Consider the following 20,444-nt stretch of genomic DNA (forward strand, 5'->3'; position numbering starts at 1 on the left):
TAAGTAAAAGAAAATGAAGCACTCCCCAAAGTCTTTGCTATATAAAACAACTCCCGCGATGGGCTGTCAACCTTGGCCTGCCGTCTGCATGCTGACACCTCCAATTTCATTCCAGCCTATGCAACTCTCATGAGCTCCAGATCGCAGCAGCCTGTAACTGACATCCACCTGAATCTTCTGCACACAAGTCACCTCACCAGTACTCCTTGCCCCTCGAGGGCACATCAAATGTCTGAGACACCCTAGATTCCTCCTGAAACCCTACACTCTGTCATATTGATTCCATCTTCAAATTGCCCCAAATTTAGTCAGTCCTTTTGACCCCCAAAGCTACTTCTTTAACTCAGGCCCTCATTTGCCACCTGAGTTAGGACAAAAATCTAAAAACCTAAAATTGGTCTCCCTGGGGTGTAATCTTCCTTCCCCTCCAATTTGTCCCCCAACGTACAGCCAGAAAAATCTTACTAAAATACGAATTGAAATATCATCACCCTTCCAACTCAGCCCTCACCCTAAGTCCCTAATTGTCACTTTAAAATCTACAACAGCTTACCCCAGCATCTGAGATACAATTCTAATGGGATTCAAAGCTGTTTCCTTCCATCAGCTCCCACATTCCAGCCACATTAAATGAACTGAAGGTTCCAGAATGCATCCCATTTCACTGTCCAAGGTCACCTTTGCTAACTAAGCTGCTTCCTTGGAAGGGCTCCTACTTCCTAAGGGCTGGGCATGGATGACCTTTCTGTTTCCCATGACATCTCCCTAATCCTGCCACTTCCATGATTATGGTTGTCTATGTAACAGTCACCTTGTCAGTCTGCTACAAGATTCTAAATGTAAAATGTCTCATTTGTGTACCTACACAGTGTGACCCTCAAGGAGACTGAGTAAATCCTCCACAACCTATCTTAGAAGCAACCTCTCAAATATGGTTCTCCCTAGCCCTTCGTGTCTGGTCGTGTCTGTTGTAACTGACATGCTAAGCAAATGTCCAGCTTCTGTGTTCAATGAGGAGATACCTTGTGAAACACCAACACCAACGAGGCCTCAGGCTGGACATTACATACAGAATCCCACCTGAAGAAGCCCACCATTCAGCCTGACCTTTGACACCTTGACACCTTATGTGACAAGACCAAGTCCTGAACTGCTGGTCACAGGTCTTGGAAGCATCTGACAGCAAGAATCCTGGAAAGATGACTGCTGGAGCTTCTAACAGGAGGAGGAGCCTTTTCAGGCCTTCGCTTGATGCCCAGGAATTAACTGGCACTCAAGGTGGGTGCACTCAACCCAACAGGGAAGCAAAATGGTCCAAGACTTAAATTCTAACCAGATGCAGTTTTATTAATGCTAATCATAAACATTCGATATTTTAGAAAACAGCTCTTTAAAAACAATAACATGGAGCATTTTCATATAGTCAGTGTGGCAAGGATTACCACCAAAATTCTTGTTGTTCCAGCTTGTGTCTTCAATGTTTATGCTTCGTAATTGCCATATTGTGAAAAAGGGAAGCCAAACAGCTCCATTTCGCCCTAATTCCAGGAGAGTCTAAGACAAAGGAGAAACAATGATTGAAACAAAGTGTTTTATTGAAGGAGATAAGTTACTCAAATATTAACTGGCTGTAGACAAAGGAAAGAAACATGGTGGAAGCTGGGTTTGTCAAGAGAAGAGAGATGGTACTGGAGACTCTGCCCGACAGATATTCAGAATCCAGGTTTTCGTGTTTCTCCATGATTCCATTTCCACAGGGCACTTTCCAGTCAGAGGATTCTTGAGACCAAATGAGACAGGACTGTTTTGGCTCTCAAACCAGAGTCTCAAGCCTTCTCTCTGCCAAGGCATTCAGTGAAAACATGATTTATTTTTCAGATTCCTCTGGAGCATTAGAAAGTCTCTTTCTCATCGCATTGCCATGCTCCCTACTCTTCATCCTCTTCTGCATATACTGGAAGGAAGAGGGGGAGAGAAAAGTCAGCAGATTACATCACCATTACATCAGTTAAGTTAAATAATAAACGTTTTCATGGACAAAATTCTTGTCTTTCATTTCACTGAACCTAAGATAGCCAACAGTGACCTTAGAGGACAGATACCTAGTACCACTTCATTCAGCATAATACAGCATCTACATCCTCATAGGCAGATAAACATTTGTCAAATCAATTTCCTCCCAAAACAAGAATTCAATCACTGTCTAAAATGGATGAGCTGCCCCCCAGCCTCTGCTGAGCACTTCTAGTGACAAGGGCCCACTACCATGACAGATCGCCTGTTCTTGTTCCAACATTTACATTGAATCAGAAAGTATTTCCCTGTAAATCTCCTATTGTCTTCTACAAGTGTGTCTTCTGGCCTGCTAGGATCTTAAACTACCTTACTACAGAGAACCCACTCACTCTCTGCTTTTCAGGCTGAACACTGCTGGTTTCTATGAGTGTTCCACAGAGCACAGCTTTTGTCTTCTGACAGTTTATCTATAAAAAGACTTTTATTTTAGAAAGCACTTTGATGTTCCGTATAAAAAATCCCAAACAGCATCAAACATAGTGCTCTAAATGTAGTCTAACAGACATGGATTACAGTGGGCTAGTCCTCACGACCTGGTCACATCATATTTCTGTATTTATGAGAGTCAAAGGCTCTTAGCAACCACATAATCCTCAGCTCCTATGGAAATTTACAGTCAGCTGAACCAAGACTGTTTCACCAAGAACAGACCTCACACCTGGTTCTGCCTCAACTCTTAGGTTTCTATATCCACTGGCTCTAAGTGCAGGTTAGCACTGAGTCTAGCACTTAAAAAAAGCACTCGGATTCCCTCAAACTGTTACTAATCTATGTCTGAAGCAGAGAAATTTGAATGTGTTTATACATGCACATATTTATATGCTGACAGTATGCACACCAATACAGATTTTAAGGCGGATAAGTTTTCCCCTGGATAGAGAAGGAAAAGATGAAAAGTAAATTCTAACAGAGGGGCAAGCATTGTGGTGTAGTGGGTAAAGCTGCTGCCTACAAAACCGGCATCGCATCTGGGCACCAGTTTGAGTTCTGGCTGCTCCACTTCCAATTCAGCTCCCTGCTGATGTGCCTAGGAAAGCAGCAGAGGATGGCCCAAGTTCTTGGATCCCTGCACCCATGTAGGAGACCTGGAAAAAGCTCCTGGCTCCTGGCTTCAGCCTTAGCTGGCCAGCCCTAGCCTTTGTGGCCATTTGGGGACTGAGCCAGCAAATGGAAGATCTCTCTGTCTCTGTAACTATGCCTTTCAAGTTAATAAATAAATAAATCTTTTTTAAAAAAATTCAACTAGAAGAAGCCAAGAGTATGTGAACATTTGACCATCTTTTAGGAGCTGGAGAAACAAAAGTCACAGAGAAGAAAGATTAGTGGCAGGAACTTAACTGGAACGTCTTCCCCTACCCCTGAGGCTGAACTGTGTGGAGATTCGAGACTGAGTTTTCTTTACTCTCCTGGGTCAGTAACTTCATATAACGAATCGGGCTGGTTAATCTTTAAGAAGTTTTTCTAGGTCAAAAGTTGAGGATGCTACAAATCTTTAAGAATGATAGTTTTCAAACTTTTTTTTTTCTCTCATATCAAAAAGCTACTTTCAATTACAGATGAGTCATCATGTCCCTTCAACTCAAATCATTCTTAGTATCTGTCATACATTAAATTTCCTCCTAAGAGTGTTGGCACGAATAGACCCAAAACACTACCCTAGAACACGGAGAGACACATGAGACCATCAGGGCTCTATCTTTAATCACTTATCCTGGATGGCCCCCGGCAATCAGGCTGGGAGGAGGATCATAAAGGTAGGTTTTCTGAAGATAATACTTTACAGCAGGCCAACAAAATATATGTGAAGCCATCTCCAAAGGAATTCACGAAGGTCCCGGAATTTTAAAAGAAAAAAAAAGGCTGAACATAAAGTTACTGACAAAACGCCACCCAACAATACAGATGGAATGGAAAGTCAACTAACCAAAAAACAAACCAACTAAGAGGACAAAAACAAGGATGCTGCAGAAGTAATACTAATGATTATTTCAATATGAAGAAAAAAAGAAGGTATATGGCTCACAGAGAGGCTTGGAAAAAAGTGGCCAAACCCTCATGGAATGAAGGATTCTGATGAGAAAGGAAGGAGGGAGCAGAAGGAAAATTTCTGAATCAAGTATTTAGGAGTGGAAGGGAAATAAATGAGCACAGGCTCAGAGGATTAGAGTGAAAGAACAGAAAGAAAAACATTCATGGAGGCTGGCGCCGTGGTACAGTAGGTTAATCCCCTGCCTGCAGAGCCAGCATCCCATAAGGGCACTGGTTCAAGTCCCAGCTGCTCCTCTTCCAATCCAGCTCTCTGCTATGGCCTGGGAAAGCAGTAGAAGATGCCCCAAGTCCTTGGGCCCCTGCACCCATGTGGAGACCTGGAAGAAGCTCCTGGCTTCTGGCTTCAGTTCAGCTCAGCTCCGGCCATTGTGGCCATTTAGGGAGTGAACCAGTGGATGGAAAACGTTTCCCTCTGTCTCTCCCTCTCACTGTCTATAAATCTACCTCTCAAATAATAGAAAAGAAAAGAAAAATTTATGAAAGAGATAATGAAGCAATAAAAAAACTACAAAGAGGACCTAGAAAATAAGTCATGGAGAAAACAAGCAAATCTGTATGAAAACAAAAACAAACTCAGACAAAATTAAAATATCTACAACATTGTACCAAATAGTCACTAACGGAGCTCGGGACCAGCTAGAGAGAAAATCTCCTACGAAGATCTAATCACCAAAGCAATAGCAAAATTACTGAACTATATGAGGGAAAAAATGTCAATATAGGAGAAAAGCTATCTTATACAACCAAAAGCATGTGGCAAACCAATAAACAAACAGCTATATCAAATAAAACAGTATGGGTTTTATTTTGTCATAAGCTTACTTTCCTTACTAACAGGAACACGGCCCTGGGTTTAGTTTCTAGTCTTCATATGTGAAGAAAAACTGTTTCCAAAAATCATACTAATGCAGGCACACATTTCACAGAACTCCAGAGTCCTTCAAACAGTAAAGATAAGCATCACACTGGAAAGGGATTTCAGGGAGAAAAAGAAAGCCTCACAGTGGAAAACACACAAAATATAGGAAGATTTTGGACAACATCAAATTCCATACTTAAGCCTTTCAATCCAAGACTAACAACAACAAAAAAAAATCCAAAATGCAGAAGAAGAAAAATGGAATTCAGCCTTTTAGACATGATATATTCTAAGTGTTTTTCTCTCTTCTTGGTCTTCACATATTTTTAAAAGGCTCTGGACACAGAATAAACTGATGCAAAGAAAGAGAAATGAAATTACATTTCCTTTCAAAAGTTTAATATGCATTCTGCTTGGTTAGCAGTACCTGGAAAAAAAGAACCAGGCACCTGGCCATTTGCCTGAGTCTAAGCCATAGCCTACAGCCATATTCAGGAGCTGACAGTCTTCCCAAACAAATCAAACTAAATCCCTACCAAGTGCACACAGCAAATTTAAACTATTAAACCACAACCACATTTACACCATGAAAGCTGGGAAGAGCCTAAGTCTAGCCTCCCTATTTTATATAAGGAAACTGAGGCCCAGAGAGATTGTCACCTGCTAATGAGCTAGCAACTCATTCACATACATCTGCTGACCAGAGATTCAATTTTCCAAAGCTTAAAGTTCATCAGGATGAGTTACCATGACTATAACAAGGAAGTTTTCATCATTTGAGTACACAGCAAAAGAACAGTGATGTTCTCAAACTGTCCCCAGAAAAAGCTTTAATTCCTCTTGGTTTTAGAGGGAGATTAGATGGAGATGAAGATAGAGGTAGAGACAGATGAGAGGGGAGGTGTCAATTCTCTGTTATACTAAAATTGTGGGAGAGTAGATTTTTAATAATGGCAACAATATATGTAACATTCAAAAATGTTTTGTTCAGCTATTTCCATCCTTCAACATTTTTCTTACCTCATTCTTCAAACATTTTCTCATTTCCCGATCAAGATCGTTGCAATGACCAAAAAATTTCAGAATGTTGTGCTAGAAGGAAGAAAAAGGGTAAAATATTTCATCCCAAAATATGCCAACACCCCTGGCACACAGAATTTAAGTACCTATTCCTATGAGAATGAGTTCACTGTGGCACTTTGTTAGTAAGCAAATAACAGTTAAATCATAACATAAAAATAAAATCAAAACATAAAAATAAACAGCCTTATTCTGGTCCTTCCTAAAACTGAGGATTAAATGCTCTATAGGTAGAAACAGAAATCAACACCTTTTCCTGGATAAAAAGAGAGGCTTACTAAACCACTAACATGTCACAGAGACACAGCAGAAAGAAGCATGTTAAAAGCTATTATGGCTAGTTGTAGCAATCTGCAACGTGGCCCCATATCACTAGCAAAAACTTGATCCTATAAACAAGGTTGTTTAATAAGATGCTTGGTACCACAGTTGTTTTCTCATTTGCGCCCAAAGCATCAGCAGACACACAGCGCTACCAACAGACGGCCTGTCCAGACCACAGATGTAAGCCACTAGCTCACAATACAGAAAATCTGTTTCCTTAGTTGAAGTCAGCTTTGTTGAAAAAACAAAACTAAGTCTCCCAGCGATTCCAAGTGCAATGACTATCTTACCATCACAGCAAAAAGAATGAGTGCTCTAAAGCAGGTTAAGATGAAGCCAGAAGCTAGAACCTGAATTTTAGTGGGAACATAATTAGTGCATGTGCCCTTCATGATTTTTAAGGGCAAGCAGGAGAGCATGGTGATCTGCTATAATGACATGCCACAAATGCTGAAGTCATAGTTCTAATAGATATACTTTTTCCTTTCCTTCCTAATTATGGCTTTCATGGAAACCACAAAACACATAACCAGTAACCTATGCCTCGTGCTATTTCTTTTTTTTGCACTTTACTGCTACCTTAGAAAAGCATTTTTCAGGCTCACATTAAATAAATGGTTAGTCTTCCTGACATGCATTTAAGATAAAGATCTCCTATTTCTTACCTAATGGCCTTTTCAAGTATAAATGTTTCTTATGTATTTTTCCTAAACTACTTCTTTTAAAACAGAGACAATGCAATGTTGACTCCTCCTAGTTGAGCAGAGAGAACAGAAGAATTAGATTTTTAGGATGCAGGACAGGATCTCACAGTTTACTGTTATCCATATAATCCCACACCCATATATCTAAACTAAATATTTCCTTTATCCTCAACATTAATGAATCTCAAATGAGAATTACACTTTTGTGGGGCCAGCACTGTGGTGTAGTAGGTTAAGCATCCACCTGTGCTGCTGGCATCCCATATGGGCGCCGGTTTGAGTCCTGGCTCTTCCACTTTTGATCCAGCTCCCTGCTGATGGCCTGGGAAAGAAGCAGTAGATGGTGCTTGGGCCCCTGCACTGACATGGGAGACACAGAGTAAGATCCTGGCTCCTGGCTCTGGACTGGCTCAGCTCCAGCTGTTGTGTCCACTTGGAGAGTGAACCAGTGGATGAAGACTTCTCTGTCTCTGCCTCTCCCTTTCTCTCTCTGTAACTATGCCTCTTAGGTAAATAAATAAATCTTTAAAAAAGAATTATGGCCAACGCCGCGGCTCAATAGGCTAATCCTCTGCCTAGCAGCGCTGGCACACCAGGTTCTAGTCCTGGTCGGGGCGCCAGATTCTGTCCCGGTTGCCCCTCTTCCAGGCCAGCTCTCTGCTGTGGCCAGGGAGTGCAGTGGAGGATGGCCCAAGTGCTTGGGCCCTGCACCCCATGGGAGACCAGGATAAGTACCTGGCTCCTGCCATCGGATCAGTGCGGTGCACAGGCCGCAGCGTGCCAGCCATGGCGGCCATTGGAGGGTGAACCAACGGCAAAAGGAAGACCTTTCTCTCTCTCTCTCTCACTGTCCACTCTGCCTGTAAAAAAAAAAAAAAAAAAAAAAAAATTTATGCATTTGTGCCATTATGTAAAATATGTTTAACCCAAAGTGCCCCAGTGAAACAAACTGATACAAGAAATGCCTGTGGGTTGAAATTCTCTTATGCACACTAGGCAGAAGTTTCCACCGCCTGCTGCCCAGGGAACGAAACCAGCTGAGCATCTGATCACTGGATACCAGTGAGCCCTTCCCTTGGAGAACACTGTCCCAGCTGCTAGGAACGCAACGTGAGCAAGGTGGACCTGGGCCTTACTCTCACGGCACAGTCGGGGGAAACACTAGTGAAGGCACTGCCATAAAGCAGTGGTGTAGATCAGGACCCTTACAGGTTCCTAAGACCTTTTCAGGGGATGCGCACAGTGAAAACTACTTTCCCACTAAGTCAAAGGCCTCATTCGTTGAGTTTAATTTCTTCTTGGATGAGTCCGGTAGACTTTTCCAGAGGCTACCTGAAGCATAATATCACAACTGACTGAAAGGAGAGGCAGCTATGAGATCACAGCTGTCTTCTATTTATTTGGACATAAGAGACAACTGCCAAGATGCAAAAGCTAGGCCATTCTTTTCACTGTTTTTCCATTTTGAGAAATAAAATAATTATGAAAAATGTCAACATTAATTAAAATAGATTCACTTTTAAAATTGCTCAGCTTTCATTTATAATTCACCCAGTATTAGTAGGTATCACCAACATAAACAAAAGCTCTTTGGGGTCCTTAACAATGCTTAAGAGAGTAAAGGAATCCCAAGACCAAGAAGAGTGAGAATACCTGCCATGCAGTAGGAAATGTATCAGACATGGCGCTGTGAAAGACAGAGCGACTGTGCCAAAAGAAGCCACGCCAGGAAAGAGGGATGAAATGGCCAATCAGGCTGAGGAAAACCTCAGGAAAAGGTACAGCCTGGTTTAGCAAATCTAAGTGGAAACAGTGAGAAATGTTCTAGGTTCTGCAAAGGAAAAAGCAAGTACAGAGAGGAGAAACAATGTCCCCAGGGTGGCTGTAGGAAAGCACACAGGAATAACAGGGAGGGAGTAGTGGGAGAGTGGTGAAGCCTAAGGAGCTCTGATGGGACCAGTTTTGTTAAGACTTTGAAACACAAAGCAAGGAATTTAAATTTCTGTCTGGGGTGGGGGTTGTACGCAGCATGTTAAGCCACCATTTGGAATACCCACGTCCCTTACAGGAGTGCCTGGGATGCAGTCCAGCCTCTACTTCCAATCCAGCTTCCTGCTCACACATCTGGGAGGCAGTAGATAAAGGTCCAAGTACTTGGGTTCCTGCCACATTGGTAGGAGACCTAGATGGAGTTTCTGACTCCTGCTTTCAGCCTGCCCCAGTTCAGCTGTTGCAGTGGCTCAGGAAGTGAACCAGTGGACAGAAGATATATCTCTTTGTCACTCTGCCTTTCAAATAAGTCTAGATTTTTTTTTCTCTATAGGCCCAAGAAGGCCATTTAAGAGGAGCAATGATTGATTAAACTTACTTTTCAAAGATCACTCTAGATGCAGTGTGGAGAGTAGATTTGGACAAAGAGGACAAAATGGTCAGGAAACCAGATGGAAGTCATTTACAGGTGGCCTGAGATGGATACCCTTGGCTTGGACTACATTAGAGGCATTGGCAATAGAGTGATGAACAGAGAAAGGAGGGCCCTTGGTGAGTGCTCACACATCAGGAATTAAAGATGACCCTGGTCTCTGGCTCACACAAGTAAATTTCATCCACTAAAATAGAAAGAAGAGGTTTTTAAAAAGACATAATGGTGGGAATTTGCCCTATTGGTTAGGATGCCTGCATTCCACATTGTAGCCTCTGGTTGGATACCAGCTCAACACAGGCCTCCAGAGCCTGACTCCAACTTCCTACTTTGGAGACCCTAGGGTAGCAGTGATGGCTCAAGTAGCTGGGTTCCTGCATGAGACCTTTCTCTCTCCCCCTCCTTCTCTCTCTCTCTCTCTCATACAAAGATATGATAGACAGAAGTTGAGCCTGGACGTGTTGAGTTTATTTGTGGAACTATGTAATTGAGATAAACAGACTTGGAACTCAGAAACCTGAGCCAGAGATAAGGAGATCTGAATTACAGAAACCACCGTAGCAACAAACGAATTTTTCCAGGAAGGTGTAGCCTGAAAAACAGGCTTAGAAAGGATCCTGCCAAGGAAGCTGAAGAGTGGCCAAAGGAACATGGGGAGAACCAGGGAAAAGAAGGCTATAGGAGAAGTTTGTGGAATCCTGTCTTGAGAAGGAATCAAACACTGCCTGGGAGAAAAGTGAGCTAACAACTGAAAATGCCCACTCAATGGAGCAACAATACCGTCAGACTGATGTCATGTTAGTTATCTTAAAGACTAAAGGCAGGGAGGGAGGGAGGCAGAGAGAGAAACACACACAGAGATCTCTCATCTGCTGGTTAACTCTCCAAATACCTGCACAATTAGAGCTGAACCAGGCCAAAGCCAGGACCTGGAAACCAAATTCTGGGGTAGCAGGACACCTGCTGCTTTGCAGGGTGTGCAATAGCAGGAAGCTAAAATCAGGAATGGAGCTGGGACTCGAACCCACACACTCCAATATGCAATAGTGGCATCTCAAGTGGTATCTAAACTGTATGCCAAATTCCCATCCCCACTGGCCATTTTAGGACCCCAGTAAAGGTAGAAGCCAAACTTGAAAAGAGGAGAAAACAAGTAATCTTTCAACAGTTTGCTCTGAAAGGCAAACAAACAATTTTAGAAGGCTGGGAACATGGGAAGGGATTTATGTATTAATTTTCTCAGGGCAGAAAAGATGTGGGCATTTTAAAATGCTACTAATAGGAAGAAGACAAAGGAAAAAATGAAGATATGGGGCCAGCGCTGGGCACAGCGGGTTAACACCCTGGACTGAAGCACCCACTTCCCATATGGGTGCCAGTTCGAGACCCAGATGCTCCACTTCCGATTCGGCTCTCTGCTATGGCCTGGGAAAGCAGTAGAAGATGGCCCAAGTCCTTGGGGCCCTGCACCTGTGTGGGAGACCTGGAAGAAGCTCCTGGCTCCTGGCTTCAGATTGGCCCAGCGCCAGCCATTGTGGCCAACTGGGGAGTGAACCATCAGATGGAAGACCTCTCTCTCTCTGCCTTTCCTCTTTCTGTGTAACTCTGACTTTCAAATAAAATAAATAAGGAAGTAAAAAGAAAAAAAAAACATAATCTTAGAAAAAATTAACAAAAAAGAAAAAGTGAAAATATTAAAAAAAATGCTGGAGGGGGCTGGTGCTGTGGTACAGTAGACTAAAGCCTCCACCTGTAACACCAGCATCCCATATGGGCGCTGGTTTGAGTCCCGGCTGCTCCTTTTCTGATCCAGCTCTCTGCAATAGCCTGGAAAAGCAGTGGAAGATAGCCCAAGTGCTTGCATCCCTGCACCTATGTGGGAGACCCAGAAGAAGCTTCTGGCTCCTGGCTCTGGCTTCGGAACAGTCCAGCTCCGGCTGCTGCGGCCACTGAAGGAATCAACCAGCAGATGGAAGACCTCTTTGTCTCTTGCTCTCTCTGTAACTCTACCTCTCAAAATAAATAAGGGCCGTCACCTGCACTGCCGGCATCCATGTAGGCACTGGTTGAGTCCTGGTTGCTTCTCTCCTATCCAGTCTCCGCTTTGGCCCGGGAAAGCAGTGGAAGATGACCCATCATAGGGGCCAGTGCTGTGGCACAGTGGGTTAACGCCCTGGCCTGAAGCGCCAGCATCCCATATGGGCGCCAGTTGTAGTCCTGGCTGCTCCTCTTCCAATCCAACTCTCTGCTATGGCCTGGGAAAGCAGTAGAAGATGGCCCAAGTCTTTGGGCCCCTGCACCCACGTGGGAGACCCAGGAGAAGCTCCTGGCTTCGGATCGGCTCAGCTCTGGCCGTTGAACCCATTTGGGGAGTGAACCAGCGGATAGAAGACTCTCTCTCTCTCTCTCTGTCTCTGCCTCTCTGTAACTCTTTCAAAAAAAGTAACATAAATCTTAAAAATATTTTTTTAAAAAATGCTGTATAAACTCAACTGATCTCTGGGAGACAGAATAAAAGGTATTTTTTATTTGTATTATACTTGCCCAGGCTTTTATACTATCTACAATGATATGTATTACTTTATAAAACAGAAAAAAATACATAACAAGTTTCCATAGCTTTGAAAAAAAACAGCTGCTCTAAATTCTGTATTCTAACTTAGATAATCTGAGGTTTTCTGACAAATGTAGGCAAACTAGGCCAGTAGATCAGAAGTAGCACATAGATACTGATGGCTACGGAGCTGGCCTCTTGGCTACAAAGGCCACAGAAGAACAATCAAAGCACAGCCAGCTGGAGCTATGTGGAGGTAAAGTGGTCATGTACTTCAAGAGGGCCGGAGAGCAGGGCAGCATTCCAGCAAAGAGGGGCATTCACAGTGACGGCCTAATCAACAAAAAAGATTAAAAGCAGAATCACACAAAAATTCAAACTAAGGTAATTTAATCCATTTACTTTATCCATTAAACAAGTGAGGTTTTAAGTTTGTGTTATTTACCATGCTCAGAGAATTCAAGAAAATAGGTTGAAAGTCTATTTTATCAAAAATTTTTGCAGACGTGTGCATATGCTACATTTCCATTTGTGTCAAACACAAAATCAGGTGAAACTAAACGCTCAGGGCCGGAATTCTGGTGCAGCATGTTAAGTGCCACCAGCGTCCTGAAACAGGGCGCCAGTTCAAGTCCTGGCTGCTCTGCATCCCATCCAGCTGCCTGCTAGAGCATCTAGGAAGACAACAAAAGATGGTCCAGGTAGTTGGGCACCTGCCACCCACACAGCAGACCAGGATGGAATTCTGGCTCCTGGCTTCGGTCTAGTTCAGCCCTGGCTTTTGTGGCCATCTGGGGAGGGAACCAGTGAATTGAAAATCTCCCCCTTCTACCCACACTCCCTGTTTCTCTGCCTTTCAAGAAAAAAAAAAAAAATCAACCCACAGCGCTGTGGTGCCATGGGTTAATGCCCTGGCCTGAAGCACTGGCATCCCATATGGATGCCGGACCCAGCTGCTTCACTTCCAATCCAGCTCTCTGCTGTGGCCTGGGAGAGCAGTGGAGGATGCCCAAGTCCTTGGGACCCTGCACCCACATGGGAGACTCAGAAGAAGCTCCTGGCTCCTGGCTTTGGATCAGTGCAGCGCCGGCCATTGCAGCCAATTGGGGAGTGAACCATCATCGGATGGAAGACCTCTCTCTCTCTCCCTGCCTCTCCTCTATCTGTGTAACTCTGACTTTCAAATGAATAAATCCTTTTTGTTTAAAAAAAAAAAAAAAAGCCTTAAACTCTACTGTTAAGAGTTATAATAGCCATTGGCTGTCCTTAGAGGGCAGTGACTGGCAAAAAACACAAGGTGATGATGTTGCATAGCCAAGGTGCTGGGAAAATGGGTATGTGAATATGAGAATTCATTATGTCAGGTATTTAAGATGTGTGCACTTTTCTTTTCTGTGTGGTTCAATACAATGTTTACAAACAAAATCAAAGGCTGTGCCCTCCTGATAAAATCAATGCTTTAAAAGCACAAATATTCAGAAAAATTACTTAGGTAAAACATCTCTTGGTGACACAGGATAAATAAGATGTCCCTGAACTATTTTCTGGGCTGATAAAGTAGAAGCATATTTTAAAACTTTCTTAGTCAATCCCAAACTTACAGAATGGTGTAGAAGCAGTATAAAGAATTCCCAAATGTTACCACTTGATATCTGTCTGGTTCTCTTACATACATACCCAAGTTTTTCTTCTTTTTTTTTTTTTTTTTTTTTTTTTTTTTTTTTTTGACAGGCAGAGTGGACAGTGAGAGAGAGAGACAGAGAGAGAAAGGCCTTCCTTTGCCGTTGGTTCACCCTCCAATGGCCGCCGCTGCAGCCGGCGCACCGCGCTGATCCTGGCAGGAGCCAGGAGCCAGGTGCTTTTCCTGGTCTCCCATGGGGTGCAGGGCCCAAGCACCTGGGCCATCCTCCACTGCACTCCCTGGCCATAGCAGAGAGCTGGCCTGGAAGAGGGGCAACCGGGACAGAATCCGGCGCCCCAACCGGGACTAGAACCCGGTGTGCCGGCGCCGCAAGGTGGAGGATTAGCCTATTGAGCCACGGCGCCGGCTTCCCAAGTTTTTCTTCTGAACCTACCAATTAAGTTGCAGATTTACATTCCTTTGACTATAAACAGCTTTCCTACAAAAGCCAGGACTAAAACAAATCTCCAATACAGTGACTGAAATCAGGAAATTAACATTAATATAAGAATAACATCTAATCTAATAGACTAATATTACTGTTATCTAATATAAGAATAACATCTAACCTAATAGAAGATTATTCAGATTTCAGCAGCTGGCTTAATAATATCTTTATGCAAGAGAAAAACAGTTTTTTTCCTGGTCGATGGTCCAATCCAGAATCATCACTGTACTGAGCTATCTTTGGTCTTGGTCTGAAAAAGCTCGTCTCTTTTCCATTACCTTGACATATTAAGAGTACAGGTCAGTCATTTTGCAGAATTTTCCTCATATGGGTTTGCATGGTTTCTTCACATAATTCAGACAATTTGATTTTAATATCATGGACGTAATCTCAATTGTATCACAGCAAGAGGCACATGATAGCTTGTCCCCTTACTGGTGTTAACTACGACTGCCTGGGCAAGGAGCGACTGCCAAGATCCTCCACTCTACAGCGATTAGTTTTCTCTGTAATTATTAATACAGAGAGACAATTTGAGAGCATACAATTATCCTATTATTCCTTGAACTTTTCATCCATGAGTATCAGGATGTATTAATGATTCTTGATTGAATTATTGCCACAATGGTTATGAAATAATGAATGGCTTTCTAATTTCAACATTCCTTTTTGAATTTATTAGTTGGCTTTCTGAAAAAAATTTCCCATTTTGTCCACTTATGTATTTTTATGAGTTTGAACACACAGATTTTGATTCAATCTGTTATTCTCATTACTTTGATGTTCTGACCCATTTTTGGCCAGCAGGAGTCCCTTAAGCCAGCCCCCAAGGTTTTGAGACTCCCTATCATTCTTTAATGTCTTATTTCTGTTACAAGATGTTTTAGTTTCTTACTCTTTCCCAACTCCAGCTCTAGATTCTACTCTTTCTTCAAGGATCTCTGCTTCTCTTTACCAGAGAATGGTTTGGTATTTAGAAGCCAAAGTCTGGGTATAGGTATGATTATCACTACTGGAGAAAACAGACATACACACATACATATACACATATTCAAAAAGTTTGTTGAAAATGGAATTGAATGGAATTAAAAGGTTTTTTTGTGTAAAAATTTTGTGTACATGCCAATTTTTCAATACATATTTTCCATGAACTTTTTGAACACAAACACACACAGACTCTACATCTTAATATGAAAAACCATGAGTTCAAATTCTAATAAACTTGCCTTTCCTCTTTCATATTTACAACAGTGAGAAACCTATCACCTACAATACAAATTTCTTGTTTGTTCAACCCTGTAATACACAGAAACCAGATTAAAAATCGCTAATCCATGCCGTTACATACCCAAAATCTAATAGCTCTTTTTCTCTTTGGCCTATGTTCAAATTACTTGCGTTAGTTCATTTTTTCTTTTAATATGATTAGAAAACTCACTACAAATAGTTAGGTTCGTTTGGTTTTGTTTATAGCCCATTTTTGAGTTTTTTTTCCTTTTTTTTTTTTGGACAGGCAGAGTGGACAATGAGAGAGAGACAGAGAGAAAGGTCTTCCTTTGCCATTGGTTCACCCTCCAATGGCCGTGCGGCTGGTGCACTGCGGCCAGCGCACCGCGCTGATCCGAAGGCAGGAGCCAGGTGCTTCTCCTGGTCCCCCATACGGGTGCAGGGCCCAAGGACTTGGGCCATCCTCCACTGTACTCCCGGGCCACAGCAGAGAGCTGGCCTGGAAGAGGGGTAACCGGGACAGAATCTGACGCCCCGACGGGGACGAGAACCCGGTGTGCCGGTGCCACAAGGAGGAGGATTAGCCTAGTGAGCCGCGGTGCCGGCCCATCTTTTTTTTAACATGTGAAAACATCAACAAAATTCAAACAGTAAACACTACACAAATATAATGGGAAAAGTGTCACTCCCTTCTTCCTCTTCCCCTTGCTCCTACCCATTGATTACAAAGTAATGTGGCTCATTTATTGTTTAACTTGCTTCCTTTTGTACAATTGAGGAAATACAAGTAGCTTTTTCTTATCTTTTCCTGTTTTTTAAAACACAGAAGCTAGAGCATTATAAACACTCTTGCATTTTCATTCTTTTCACTAACTGTATCCTGAAAGTTATTCCCTGTCAGACCACAGAAACTTTCTGCTTTAAAGAGCTGTACACAGCCAGGTTCTAGTCCCGGTTGCTCCTTGCTCCTCTTCCAGTCCAGCTCTCTGCTGTGGCCCAGGAGGGCAGTGGAGGATGGCCCAAGTGCACCCGCATGGGAGACCAGGAGGAAGCACCTGGCTCCTGGCTTCGGACTGGTGCAGCGCCGGCCGTGGCGGCCATGTGGGGAGTGAACCAACAGAAGCAAGACCTTTCTCTGTCTCTCTGTTTATCTGTCAAATTAAAAAAAAAAAAAAAAAGAGCTGTACACAGGAGCCAACCAAGACTCCCAATAGCCAAACTGGAACAATTTAAGCAATAAAACAAAGTGTAGGATTATAATCCAAAGTACGAAACAAACATGCATGAGAACATATTGATATAAGTAAGCAAACGAGAAAGAGACAAGTCCCCACAGAATTCCATGGGTTAACTTCAAAACAGAGAAAACTTTCAAATATAGACACACCCCCCAACCCAGCCAGGTGACCAAGGTCAGTACCAACAATGATAAGCCATGTTGACAGTACTTAGCCTTGATATGAGGTACTGAATGTGGTATTTTACTTCTGTGGTCTCTCTCCCCAAAACACATTATGCTAGGCAAATAGAGAGCACATGAGACAAATTCAGATAGCGGGGCATTCTACAAATACCTGACCCATAGGGTTCAACACTCTCCAGGTCTGCAAAAATCAAACAAAGAAGCTGAGCCCTGTGTTCAGCCAGATTTCTATCGAAGCAATTTACAAATCACACAGCAGGGAAAGGGATCTCAAGAAGAGAACAGAGTAAGTATCCAAGAGGACCCTGCACAGCTAAGTGTCAGGTGGTATCCTGAATGGAACCCTGTTAACAGGATGGACATTGAAGAAACACCTAAGCTGAACAAACCATTCATTTTAACTAATGACAGTGTATTAGTATTGGTTCATTAGATGAAATAAATGCTCTTTACTCATGTAAGATGTTAATGATAGGGGACTCTAGGAGTAGGGTATATGAGAAGGGTGTACCACCTTCACAATTTGTCTATAAATCTAAAACTGTTCTTAAAAATCAACTGTCCAGAACTGTATTGTGTGGATGTACCATAGGTTATTTAACATTTCATGCTGGGAAAGGTTGTTTTCAACATCAAACATTTGCAAACAAAGCTACAATTAATGACTTGTGTGCATATGTATTTTCATACTGTTTGGGAGTTATGCTAAGACAAATCACAAGTAGTGAGACTTACAGATCAACAGGCAAATACACTGCAGTTTTGCTACACACTGCCACTCTCCCTCTGTGAAAGCTGTGCCAATATGCAGTCTCACTGAGAACGTCTGAGTCAGGGTTCCCTCTCCCACAGCTTTGCTAACAGAATATATATTCAAGGGGCCGGCCCAACTGGGACTAGAACTGGTACAGGCTAACCCTTGCCTGTGGCACCAGCATCCCATGTGGGCACTAGTTCTAGTCCCAGCTCCTCCTCTTCAGATCTAGCTCTCTGCTGCGGTCTAGGAAAAGCAGTAGAAGATGGCTCAGGTGCTTGGGCCCCTGCACCCATGTGGAAGACCCAGAAGAAGCTTCTGGCTCCCAGCTTCAGATCAGCTCAGCTCCGGATGTTGTGGCCATTTGCAGAGTGAACCAGCAGATGGAAGATTGATCTCTCTCTGCCTCTCTGTAACTTTGCCTTTCAAATTAATAAATAAACCTAGAACAAAATAGAATGTAAATTCATCCTGTTTAGTTTCGTCAATCTGAGGATAAGGTGTATTTACTTTGCATTTCTTTATTGAATGCGGTAGAACATTTTTTCACGTGCTTAAAGGCCATCTTTTCTTTGTAAATTGTCACTTTTGTTCATTCTTATTTTTGACCTCTTCTACTGCTCAACTTTTAAAGGGCCTAGCTTTATCATCCATAGGGCGATCATCTCAATACACTGTCTTATATATTACTGACACAGTCTATCAGTTTAAAAAATGCCTTTGTATTTCTAATGCAATCAAACTGATCACTTTTGGGGCTGGCACTGTGGTGTAGCCTCTGCCTGTAAGCCAGCATTCCATACAGGTGCCAGTTCAAGTCCCAGCTGCTCCACTTCTAATCCAGCTCCCTGCTAATATACCTGGGAATACAACAGAAGATGGTCCAAGTGCTTGGGCCCATGCACCCAAAGGGGAGACCTGGAAGAAGCTCCTGACTCTTAGCTTCAGATCAGCCCAACTCCATCTGTTGCAGTCATTTGGGGAGTAAACTAGCAAATAGAAGATTTCTCTGTCTCTCGCTCTCTCTAACTCCACCTTTCAAATAAATATTTATTTATTTATTTGAATATTTATTTATTTGAAAGGCGGAGTTACACACAGAGAGAAAGTGAGGCAGAGAGAGACAGAGACAGAGAGAGAGAGACAGAGAAAGAGAGAGAGGTGTCTTCCATTCACTGGTTCATTCTCCAGTTGAACACAATGGCCGGAGCTGAGCTGATCTGAAGCCAGGAGCCAGGAGCTTCTTCCAGGTCTCCCACATGGGTACTGGGGCCTAAGGATTTGGGCCGTCTTCTACTGCTTTCCCAGGTCATCTCAGAGAGCTGAATTGGAAGTGGAGCAGCCTAGATATGAACCAGCGCCCATATGGGATGTCGGCATTGTAGGTGGCGGCTTTACCCTTAGGCCACAGCGCTAGCCCCTAAAAAAATAAAACCTTTATTCCAAAAAGTATGTGATTCTTTAAAAAAACAAAACAAATTGGGGCTGGCACTGTGGCAAAGCGGGTAAAACCACTACCTGCAGTGCCAGTATCCCATATGGCCACCGGTTCGAGTCCCAGCTGCTCCACTTCCGACTTAACTTCTCTGCTACAGCCTGAGAAAGCAGAAGATGGTCCAAAAAAACAAACTGATCACTTTTGCCTTGCTAGATAGCCTTTCTCTACACATGAGTTATACAGGAATTTACTAATGTTTTCTTAAGTTATTTGTATGGCTTCATTTTTGACACTTGGATGTCTGATCCATTCGAAGTTAATCAAGTTAATTCACATGTATGGTATAAGGTATAGGCATCATTTTAACTTTTTCCAGATAGCTATTTAATTATCCTAGTGCCATTAATCTAAAAATCCATCTTTGAATCTTCTGCCTCTGGCCATGCAGGAATAACTAAATAAGCAGCCTCGCCTTCCCCTGCCCACCAACAACTAGAAAACAGGACAAATACATGGAGGAACTATTCTCAGACACGGGACAACAGACTGTGCAGGCCTATGATACCTAAGTGGAGGAAACAAAACAAGGTGAGTCCTAAGTTCACAAACAGCTTTCTATCAAGGCATTTACAAACCACAGGAAACCTGCAGGGAAAGAGAACTCAAGAAAGGAACAGTGATCTCACTGAGCTGAAGCAGCAGACGTTACGGTTAAGGCAGGTGTGGGGGTAGCGATACACAGCGAAAGAAACTGGGGACAGTACTGTAGCACAGAGGATTAAGCTGCCTCCTGTAACACTAGCATCTCATATGAGCGCCGGTTTGAATCTCAGCTGCTCTACTTCCAGTTACAGTTCATGATAAGGCACCCTGGAAAGCAGTGGATGATGGCCAAGTGCTTGGGCTCCTGCCACCCATGTGGGAGACATGAATAAATTTCCAGGCTCCTGGCTTCAGCCTGGCTCAGCCCCAGTCAGACATTTCGGGAGTAAACCAGCATATGGAAGATCTGTCTCTCCCTCTCTCTCTAACTCTGCCTTCCAACTAAATAAATCCTTAAAAAAAAAAAAAAAAGGCACAAAAAATTATTTTGGGGTTGCCTTGAGTCATTGACCACACTAGCATTCATCCACATAGGTTCTGGATCAAACTTCACAAAGCCCATGTTACTCACAAGAACAACTTTAATAACTATCAGCTGACAAACACAGAGAGCTCACAAAGGCTGGAGGTGAAAAGAGTTCTTCCAAGACATAGTAGAGATCTCACTCAAGTCACTAAGTAGAGAATCCAGAAGAATCACACTTTAGTAGTTGGGCTACTAAAGTGTAGTTGGGCTACTAACTCTAAAAAGTCTTATTAAAAAGTGAGAGTAATCAAGACAAGAGTGGTACTGTTAAGAACA

General features: G+C 42.9%; 1 protein-coding gene across 6 annotated transcripts in view; it reads right to left on the bottom strand.

The window, feature by feature from the left end:
- Positions 1-1,577: 1,577 nt before the first annotated feature.
- CMC2 (C-X9-C motif containing 2) overlaps positions 1,578-20,444 on the bottom strand; it is a 40,965-nt gene continuing 22,098 nt past the window's right edge. For 4 of the 6 annotated variants that reach the window (XM_070062789.1, XM_017342384.3, XM_017342383.3 and 1 more), the window contains 2 exons: positions 6,005-6,076; positions 1,578-1,954 (listed from right to left, as the gene is read on the bottom strand). In XM_070062789.1, the coding sequence (XP_069918890.1) occupies positions 1,868-1,954; positions 6,005-6,076 (159 nt within the window). In that variant the 3' untranslated portion in view covers positions 1,578-1,867. The remainder of the gene's footprint in view (positions 1,955-6,004; positions 6,077-20,444) is intronic. The other 2 variants (XR_011384121.1, XR_011384120.1) reach the window with 1 other exon arrangement.

This window comes from Oryctolagus cuniculus, chromosome 18 (assembly GCF_964237555.1).
Source record: "Oryctolagus cuniculus chromosome 18, mOryCun1.1, whole genome shotgun sequence".
Taxonomy (NCBI): Eukaryota; Metazoa; Chordata; class Mammalia; order Lagomorpha; family Leporidae; genus Oryctolagus; species Oryctolagus cuniculus.